We start from the raw sequence: 10,593 nt of genomic DNA, 5'->3' as shown, positions 1-10,593 counted from the left end.
ATTTTTGTAATTCTTCCAAGTGGGATGTGCTGGAAAGCTGCCTGTTCAGGGCAATAGGAACTTGGAGAACACGCTCGCCTAGGATTAGTCTGGGCCTTCTCTCCAGCTACCTCCCTTGGGTCGTTTAAGCGGTCTCTCTAGGCCTCAGTTTTATTATTTCTTAAACGACGGGTTAATTCCGTGGTCCTTAAGATTCCTTCTGACTGCAATTCCATGAGCTTTTTCTCCTAGAAGAAATACCGCTCTTGAATTTTAAAAAACTTTTTTTTTTGGTTTTAAAAAGACTTTAAATTTTGCTGGAAAATATTCCTTGGAAAGTATATAAAGCCTGTGAGATGTTTTTGAGATTCATTTTTTAAAAATCCCAGAGCATGATGCACATATAAAACGTTAGCATTCCAGGGTACAAAGGCCTCAGGGGCGCGCGTCGGCACCTCCGCGGGTTCAACTAAGCCTCACGGTGAGGAACAGGGAAAAGGGCCGCTTGGCAGCTGATGGGGTGAACAGGCCTGCAGGAAAATGAACTACAGGCCAGCGGTTTCTCTTTTCCTTCCTTAGGACACTTGCGTCGACAGGGAAAGGGCTGTGGAGCCTCTGGAAGAGCGATGGCCCATTGGGGGAGGAGGGAGTCCCCTGCCTCCCTACCTGCTGGCCGGAGTCCTCTCGGGCTGGCCGTGTCTGAGAAGCGCTCGGTCCCCTCCCCCTCCCGCGCCTCGTAGCCGAGTCCCGCTGCCGTCCCAGCAAGTGATGCTGTCGGAGCAGGCGCGGGCCACGGAGCAGGCAGCGCCCGCGCTCCGCTGGGCCGCGGGCCGACTCCTCGCAGCCACAGCCGCAGCCGCCGTGGGCTGGAGGGTGGGTGGCGGAGCCCCGGCTTCGGATACCGTCTCCCAGGGCCGCGTGTCGGGCCACGCCGCGGGGTCCTCCTCGCCCCCCGCCCGGGGCTGCGCTCGGCCGCCGGGGCCGCGGGAGGCGGGCCGGGGGCGCGGCGGGGAGACGGCGCGGCGGAGGCGGAGGCGGAGGCCCGCGGTAGGCTTCTCTGCTCCCGGCCCGTGGCCGGCGTGATGTCCACCAAGGTCAGGAAGTGCAAGGAGCAGGCGAGGGTGACCTTCCCTGCGCCCGAGGAAGAGGAGGAGGAGGAGGGCGAGGACCTGGACGCTGAGCCGCAGCGCCGCCGGCGGGGCTGGAGGGGCGTCAACGGCGGGTTGGAGCCACGCTCGGCGCCCGTGCCGCGGGAACCGCTCGGCCACCGCCCGCCGCCCTGGTCGCCGGGGCCCGACATGTGAGTACGGGCCGCTGCAACCCGGGAGGGAGGCGCCCCCGCCGCCCCCGCCGCCCCGCGACGTGCCCGGGACCCCAGACCCAATCCTGTCTGATTCCGGGACCGCGCCCTGGGTCTTCAGGGACGTGGAGCTGCCCCGCGAGCCTTCAACCACGGACGCCGGGCGCGCTCTCCAGCCCGTGGACACTTCTCTCCTACAGCCACGGACACGCGCGCGGCGGCTCGCGGGCTGGGAACCCCTGGGAGAATGGCCCCGGGGTGCCCGCGCTCACCCGGGGGGTTCGACGAAGGCCAAGTGCTCCCAGCCGCGGGCACGCGCGCTCCCCCGACTCGTCCCCGCGTCCCGGCGCGGAGCTACCCCGGGAAAGTGGGTCCGCTCGGCGGCCCCGGGCCGTCGGGGCGCAGGGAGGGACCGTGTGCCGTACAGAGAGTGCTGGAAGGTGCGCCGGGGCGCCGGGTTTCCCGACGGCCCGTTCACAGGGAAGTCTGGGTCCGGAGCCCCAGCGGGTCCCCCGGGAGAAAGCGGCGCGGGAACCGCTTAGCCGGTGCCTTGGCTGCAGTCCCCGGGCGGCTCAGGGTCTGCAGCTGTGTCTTTTTTAAGGGAAGGTCGAGGTCGGCGTTCCAATCCGTCCGAAGGAGCAACTTTGCTTCGTTCCCAGATCTGCGAGACCCAGAGAGGGCGGAAAAGAGGGTGATTCATTTTACAGGGCGCAGGCGCTCGGCTTCTCTAATCGCGTGCCTTGGGCGTGTCGCGGGCTTTACTGCATGTTTTAGGTAGAACGCGCACGTCTAGGTAGGAAGCGGGGGTCGGACCTGGCGTCGACCCGGCCGGCCTGGGCCCAGCACTGCCCACCTGGGCCCGGGGAGGTGGTTCTGCAGCGCCCCCTGCTGCCGCCCGGTCCAGGGCGCTGGGGCCACCCCGGACCCACCGACCCTGGGAAACATCAGAGGTGGGAGTAGATGGCCCAGGGGAGGGTGCTGCTTTAACGTGATGAACAGCGCATCCCGTTATTACATTCAGTTATTGCTGAAGAAGTGGCCCAGGCGATGGAGGGGAAGTAAAGGGGTCCTCGGGGAATAAAGCACCACCACCTCGCTTCCCTGCCTCCCCAGGGTTTTAAGACATGCTCCATATTTTCTTTTGTCAATTTGGTTTTTAGAACCCTGCTCAATTTCTTGATTCTTTCACACTTTTTTTCTTTCACCTTAAATTCACACTAAATTGGACACCAGAGCACTCTTAGCTGAGAAAGTAGGGCGGAGCAGAGATCACTCTCACTTTGCCTTCCGAAGTTTGAGGTCAGTCATACAAAGCACAGGGCGAATGTTCTTGTGGACTGCCTGGCAGGCTAGTGCAACGCCTTCCTATCTGTGTGGTGGGCTTGCACGATGCAACAAGGACGTGTTGCAGAGTACTGATTCCCTAAAGTGGTTGAGAAGACCCGGTCATCTTAAGGAGCTGGTCAGAAAGAAACGTTTCTTCTGGGGGCAGGGCAGCAAGCTCTCCATGTTTATTTGAGGCCTGCAACTTGGTAACATCAGAGACTAGCTTGCTCTGCCTTGCAGAGATTAGCTCTTTATTCCATCTGAGTAGAACGGGCCTGGTTTCATAGCACAGGGAGTGAAGAAGCAGCCCTGGGCGGGGGTGGGGATGGGAGAAGGACAGCCCCAGGGAACACTGAGGATGGAGCCCACTTCCATCGAGAAGATTCCTCAGAGTGATGTGTTGTTCATTTCACTGCTCCATGCTGCAGGATTTTATTTGGGAATTTTAAACAGACTGACTTAGGAGGAGGAATGTCATCTGTTATATCACTGACAAGACTTAAAAAAAAAAAAAACTGATAGAACTCTCGCTTCAATCAGTGATTCAAGACTTCCTTTATTCTAATTATTTGCCAGCCTAGGACCGGATCCTGGGTCGTTGGCAAGATTACCTCATTTCTGAATTTTTGGGGGTTGTAATACATCTGATGAACTCCAGAACGGCATTTGAAGGCTCTCTCATGAGTTTCGATTCAAAGATATTTCTTAAGCATTTGCATGTGCACAGTGCAGCCTGGACACAGCATGCTGAGGGATGAGCGTGGCACCTTGTCTGCACTCAAAAAATTTAAAGGCTCAGGAGGGAGAGGTAGAAATAAAACTGATCATGAACGCATATGATATAAGTTAGAGTAGAATGAGCACCATAAACACACACACGCACAAGGAAAGAGCTATGAAGTGTCAAGTGCAAAGGGGAGACCGACAATATAAGGTTGTAGAGAAATCGAGGAAACCGATGTGGGCCTTAAAAGATAGATTGGCCACTAGCCAGAGACGCAGTGGGTAATTAATTCAAGTCCTCTCCCCTCCCCGCTCCCCACATGCCAATCACGTCTAGGGAATATTAGCTGAGTTTGGCTGGAACACAGAGCGTGTGCAGGAAAGCAGAGAGATGTGCCTGAATGTGTTGGTTTGGGGCATCAAGGTGCAGGATCTTGTATTCCAGGAGGAGGTACTAGGGGGCCATTGATTGTTTCAAAGCAGCAGAGTGGCCAAAGCCACTCTGAGAGCTGGAATGCGAATAAATTGATTAGGGGCCACTGTAGCTATCCCGGCTGAGATTAGGACCTGTAACAGCGTTGTGTTGGTGGGATGGAAAGAGCGGGTCAGATCAGAAGAGAGAACAGACAAATAGAATCTTTGGGAGTTTGCAACTAACTGCCCAGGAGGGGTTTGGAGAAAAAGCGGGGTCTGAGATGACTTGGTGATTTTACCCTAGATGACTCACAGATCACTAATGTCATTGTGGGAAAGAAAAGAACGAGGAGGAGCGTCTGTTTTTTCAGATAATTCTGACAGAGATGTCAAACAGAAAGATGGAAATGCAAACTCTCAGAGAATTTGAAAATCTACTATCTGATGGGAATTGTTACAGAGCCCTGTGAGCACAAGGAATGTGATGGGAAAACAAAGGCAGCCTCGGCTCCCTTATCTAAGGGAAAATATTTTGTTAGAGGGCAGAGGGAGAGACGCAAAGAACACAGCAGAGGAGGAAGGCACAAGTGGTAGGAAGGCCAGGCTGCCTAGAGAGACGAGTTTCAAGGAAAGGGAAGAACTGACCCAGAGTTGTCAAATACTCAATAAATCAAGAGAGAAACTTAGGCGTCTACTTTGAGTTAGAATAGATCCTCAGAGTAACATCTGTGCAAAAAACCCCTTTAGATCTCCACGCACTGTCATCTTTCACAGAGAAAGACTTCTAGAAAAAGGGTCCTGTTTTAGTTTTTCTTCGCAGGAAGGCTTCCACAATAAAAGCAGTAATTGGTGTTTACCTAATACTGCATGCTGTCATGTATATGAATTAACTTGAATCACACCTCTTTAAAGCAGGTTTTATCGTCATCACTTGGCAAAGGAGGACATTGGCACATCTAGAGGTTACTCGGCAAATCGGTAACAGAGCTTCCGTATTCCATGTCTGTTATTGATGACCGTTGCCCTGCTGTCCATCAGAGCTCCGGACTCGTCCACCCTCTGTAACTGCAGCTTGGTCTCCTCTGACCAGCGCCTCCCCATTTCCCACACCCCGAGCCACTGGTATACTCTCGGCTTCCTGTTATGTGGTGTTTTTAGATTCCACACAAGTGACATCATGCACTGTTTTTCTTTTTGTGTCTGGCTTATTTCACTTTGCATACTGTCTTCCAGGTTTATCTACGTTGTCACAAATGGTAGGATCTCCTTTGTTGAGCCAATATGTATCATTGCGATACATATTCATTATCACAGTTTCTTTGTCCATGTAACGTTCCAGTGGTCACAGCTGAGTCAACTGGTATAGTATGAGAGCATTTCTTTTTTACTTCCTTGTTTTCCTTGGAGTAAATATTTGTCTCATCTGTTCTTGCTTGCTTCTTTAGCTAAATCTTCAGCCTCTGTGTGTGTTTTCCTGTATACAACCCTTCTAAAACACTCTGACTTCTTTTGAATGTGATTTTCAATTATTTTTTTTCCTTCAGGAAGCTTTTAGAAAAAAAATAATTGTCTCTTTATGAGTGCTATTCTGAAATTGCAAGATGACGTGCCTTGGTATTTATTGGTCTTTTTTGGTACGTGAGCTGGACACTTGATGAACCCTTTCACCATCTGGTTCTGGTTCCCTATGGTTCTGGGAAGTTTTCGTGTACTATTTCTTTTATTATTTCCTACCCACTAAGTCCAGTCTTCTCTCTTTCTGGAATCCCTATTATTTGGATGTTGGACCTCCTGGACCCGATCCCTGGTTTTTTGGTCTCTGCTGCCGTTTTCCAGTACTTGTCTTTTCTGTTCTTCTTTCTGAAATGTTTCCTTGACTCCATCTCCAGATTCTGTCACTGATTTTTTTTCCATTTGAGCTATTATATTTTTGCTAAGAGCTCTTTCTTGTCTTATGACTATTCCTTTTTATAGCATTCTTCCTAATTTCAAAAATCCAGTATTTTAAAAAATATTTCTCGGGGGAGGAAGGATTGGAAGCCGTTATTCTGGAGCTGGGCAGGGACCCCCTGGGCTTGGCTCCTGCCCTCCCCAGGGCCCGGCACTCCCACGTCAAGAGAATCTCTCCCTATTTCTCCAGCTATTTTACGTCCCGTCTTTCTTACAGGCGTGGGAGTTGTTGTTTGATCGTATCATGGGGGGTTAGAGATCTGGGGAAAGGTTTCTATCTACTCCTCATACAGACGTTGAACCAATTCCCCTGTTTTTGGCTACTGCCTCATCTACACTTTCTGAAATTTCTTTGGCCTCCAATTTCTGGGCCTTTTCTGATGCGGAGCAGGGTGGATCAGCTTCTTATTGCAGGCACTGTGGTTGGACCTCCTTCTCTCCACTAAGTGTCATTCACCCGTCTCTGGTCAAGTCCCCTTCTGTCTATCCTCATGGACTGTGGGCGGGGCCACAGATGTCTTTGGGTTTCAGGAAGATGAAATCTATGTTGCTGTTCTTTGTTCTCCTTGTCGTTTAGGGGAGTCATTTTGGAGCAGAGATGGGGTAAGAAGGGTCTTTATTCCATCATCCTGAAACCAGACACCCCTATGATTTGTATGCCATGTCCACTTAGGGCCTCTGGAAGACGATGTTAGAAACAGAACCGAGGTTGCAGAAGGAAGAGTATTCCAAATCGTGAGCGCTCTTATTAGGCCAATGGAGTAAAGAGTGACCTGTGTGGTGTGGACTGAAGGTCGTCTGAAGTCCCCAACTCAAATCATCTATGTCCCACCCGAACAGGACTGGCCCCCCTTCGGGAGCATGCTCAAGTGACAGTGAATGGCCACCGAGCAGCCGTCCTTTTCAACATACCCTCCGCACTACACGGCAGCAGCCTGGGGCCAGGTTATCGGCCTGGGCAGTGTGGACGCGTAGGGTCTGGGCCAGGGCAGGAGGTCTGGGGGTGTGAACCCTGGGGTGGCCAACGCATACTTGTGCACAAAGGGCTCAGCAGTGACTTTCTGAGAACACTTAGGATTTCATAGCATTTTGTCTTTAATTTAGCATCTAGGTCAGGGATCTTTGTCTAAAACTATCGAGTCCAAAAGAATTCCCCTTTTTTACTTTGTACTATTCAAATACTAGGTGAGACTCGGTTCTAGATCTTTGTAAACAATGAGATTTAAATGTCCACAAGAGTGTGACCTCTCAAGGAAACAGTATGACAGTGATAATATTCTTTTGCATTTCTAAATATATTTTGTCAAGTAGGACTGATTCTCTGTTGGATGTGGATTCTCTGTGGAAAAGTAGGTCGCAGGGTGATGAGATGTGAGCAAGCATCTACAGACCCCAGACTTTAGACCTTGAGTAATGGTACCGATAGAAAACCAGATTCATTTGCTTCTAATAACATCAGTAGTAGATATATATATATCTATATCTATATATATATAGATATATATATATATAATTGATACCATTATATATATTAGTACACAACATCGGCAGTATATATATATTCAATACTAATGTATTTAAATAGCCAAATACGAGCTTCTTCCGTGTAAGAAGTTTTTTATTTTATTTTTTGAGTTTCATCAGCCGTGTACCATAGAGGGTGGAGAGGCAGTCTCTGCTCTTGAGGATGCGGAGTGTTGTCGAGGAGATGGGCGGGAGAGCAGTCGATGGCAGAGCGTGCATGCCAGAGCAGGCTCCGTGGAGTCACTCGCCAGGTGCCTCTCCTGGAAGCAGAAACATCTTGGTTCTAGAAGGCATCTGCTCCACTACTTTCCTGAACACCTGTGTTCAAGAAATATTTTCAGGTGTCATGCCAGCAATGGTTAGGGTGGGCTTTCAGAAGAAACACCCCAGGAAATGGCTTTTTGCCTCTGTGCTTTCAGCTGCTAAGGGGCCCGGCATAGCCTTAGTGAGCCCACTGATGGGGGGGGCGGGGTGGAGAGAGGGGCCCAGAGCCCTCCTCCTTGAACACACACAGCTCCTCTGACTAGTCACCAGGACATCTGTCAGAATTGCGCGTCTACTGGGTGTATCAAAACTCTGCATGGAGTGGTCCGACTAGAACACAGACCGACAGAGCCTCTCAGGATGTTCCTGGCTGTACAGACCCAACTTTCTCTCTAGACCTGGAAGTGCTGGTGTCTCTACGTTTTCATTTTTTTGTGGCGTCTTTAGGGACGAAAGCAGTGCTTTCCTGCCTCTTAACCAGAGCGCTGTGCCTTGCCGGTGGAGTTGGTCCTGTGACATTGTGTCCCTCTGTCAATCTTGGTGTTGAGACACAGCCTCAGGGTCGGGGCTGTGGGACGTGGCCCTGAGGGAACCCATGTCCCATCCACCAGACTCCGGACACACTGATGGGGCACTGTCCTCCAGCCTTGCACACTGCACACTTAGGAGCTCCCGAGCCGCAGCGTGGCTCCCCCCACACACACACATGTTAACAGATGGCCCCAATGTGTGTTTTGATGATGTGACCGAGGCCCTTCGTCGGCTGCCCTTTCCTCCTGTCAAGCACACTCGCAGGTAAGGTGCCCACGTAGAGGCGAGTGTCCCCAGAGCCAGCTGCATTGCTGACAGCTGCCTGCCTGCCAGGGGGACAGTGGGGTTTGTCTATTTTTGACTTTTCTTCTAGGATTTTCATGTCCTCTGTCAGTGCCTGCTGCTGCCCACGGTCATTACCGCTTCCAATTAGCACCATCCCAGCACCGTACCTAGCCTGGTGGCTGCTCGCTGACACTCTGTCCCCTCCTCACCACTTGTCTTCTGCGGCACCTTCTGCCCTTCCTTCCCTTCCTGCCCTTCACACAGCGACAGACGGATCCTCGCCGGTTGGCACGCTCACTTTCCTCAGCGTGGTGAACGGATTAGTGCAAATCCTTTGGGTGTGATTCTTGTTGCTTTGGCTCGGGTGGGTGGTGGTATCGCTTGGCCTGCGTTCTTGCTGGGTGGATGGAGTAGTTGGTTAATTCTTCACCTTTCAACAAAGGATTTCAGGTGACTTCTTTGACAATGTCTATTGTTGCTGAGAGCTAAAGAGTTGGTGATTTGGTCCAGAGAGCCGTAGAGATTGCTCTCGATAGAATCAAAATGTTCCAACACATACGCTAAATATGTATTTTATTACTGTTACTCATCTGCAAACTGTTACTCATTTTTCTTTCTTCCTGGACACAGCGTGGTAAGGTGGAGAGAGCCTGGCACAGGGCCTCTGAGGCCCATCTCCCTGCTCTCTGCCTTTCAGTGACCTTGAAGCAGTTACTGCTCGACCCAAGTCTCTGCATCTGGGGAGTCAGTGTCAGTCCACAGTATTTTTGAACATCTACTGACTGCACTGTGTCAGGCACTGTCGAGGTGACTTAAGTACAAAACAAAGTAGGACGCATGAAGTATTTATCTTCAGTTGACCTTAGGGGACTCGCGTATCCTAGGAGACAATAAACAAGGAGATGAAATAAAGTTAAGTGTACAGATTCAGGGCGGACCAGCAACATTACAAAGCGCGGGCTGGAGTGGCCAGGAGGGGGTTCGGAAAGGGTTGGGAAGACTCAGTGCTCCTGAATGAGCAGAATCCTGCAGGTGTTCTAGTGATTACCTGTGAAACCTTACCCCCAGCTGATGGACCTGTAATGCAGGCTGGACAGTGGGAGATAGGAAGGGTTTGACCTGACAGAGGGCAGAAACAAGAGTATGCCCCCAGGTGGAAACAAAAGGAGCATCCAGAGGCAGGTGGACAAGAAAGCAGAGAGCTTGCATGAGCAGCCACGTGGCGCTCTTGTAATTCACCTGTAACAGGCCTTTCTCCTGAGCCACCCGCCTGCTGACTGGGAGAGACAAAATTGAACTAAATGTCCAATCCGTGGTTTAAGTTAGTTTTTAAAATTTTGTTTTGTTTTGCTTGCTCAACAACACTTATTCTCATTCAATAAGTGAATTAAGCAATCGCTAAATGAAGCAAAAGGCTGGCCCTGCCTTACCAAGCGGCCTGGTCAGCTAGGACAGTGTCTCTGAGCCTTCAGCCTGTGTCTAAGGGACTTTTGCTTGCAGATTTCTATCCCCCCCCCACCCCGTCTCCACAAGAGGTCGGACTGTCTTTATGGTCCACGTGTCCGCCCTGGTTCAGGGCGCTCCACTGAGTCGCTATGAGGCCGATTTCACTGATCTCAGGTGGAAATTATAAAGTACATTTTCTTTTTCAAGAAATTCCCTCTCTCAGATAAAGTCACTCAGACTCTCAGAAAGCTGGCCTTTCCTGTGTTCTCCTCTGTAGCATCTGGGCTTTGGGGGAGGGGAGCCTCTGTGTCCCCTGGAGGGGGAAGTATGTACGTGGTGTCCTCTGGCTCTTCTGGTCTCTGGGCAATGTTTGTTGTCTATTCGGGTGCTGCCTGTCAGCGGAAGTGACTTGATCTTGGCCGACCTGCCTTTGTTAGAACCCAGCTGTGCTCCCTGGAGCCCGGGGTTTCAGCTCAGCTCCCACGGGTGGCGGAGCGGAGTGCCTGCATTACATAGCCTGGGTCCAGCTCACAGCACTGTGGCCATCCTGCTCTCAGTGTGGGCTCCCTGGCTCTCACGGAAGGGTCCACACTATGTGGAGCTGCCGGTGGCCCGAGAGAGCCTCACCATTCTGCTACTTGACCAGACTGGGCCGTTACAGATGTCCAAAAAAAATACGCAGAGCAAGACCCGCGCCTTCCGTGGTTCCTCAGCCTGTGGGACCCACATGCTGACTTTCCCCTCCCTTCTGCTCGGCCTTCTTCTCCCACGCCCTAAGCACCGGGGTTGTGCAGCCACAGTGGGGAAGTGGTCTCATCTGCGTGACGAGGCCCTCTGGAACCCGGCTCCTT

At 51.6% G+C, this 10,593-nt stretch overlaps 1 protein-coding gene across 2 annotated transcripts in view; it reads left to right on the top strand.

The window, feature by feature from the left end:
• Window positions 1–771: 771 nt before the first annotated feature.
• The window catches only part of TRPC3 (transient receptor potential cation channel subfamily C member 3), a 50,813-nt gene continuing 40,991 nt past the window's right edge, over window positions 772–10,593 (top strand). For both annotated transcript variants that reach the window (XM_053930598.1, XM_053930597.1), the window contains exon 1: window positions 772–1,279. In XM_053930598.1, the coding sequence (XP_053786573.1) occupies window positions 1,062–1,279 (218 nt within the window). In that variant the 5' untranslated portion in view covers window positions 772–1,061. The remainder of the gene's footprint in view (window positions 1,280–10,593) is intronic.

The sequence above is a fragment of the Desmodus rotundus genome, chromosome 9, assembly GCF_022682495.2.
Source record: "Desmodus rotundus isolate HL8 chromosome 9, HLdesRot8A.1, whole genome shotgun sequence".
Classification (NCBI taxonomy): Eukaryota; Metazoa; Chordata; class Mammalia; order Chiroptera; family Phyllostomidae; genus Desmodus; species Desmodus rotundus.
The sequence above is the reverse complement of the archived record's forward strand: the minus strand, read 5'-3'. Positions and strand labels throughout refer to the sequence as shown.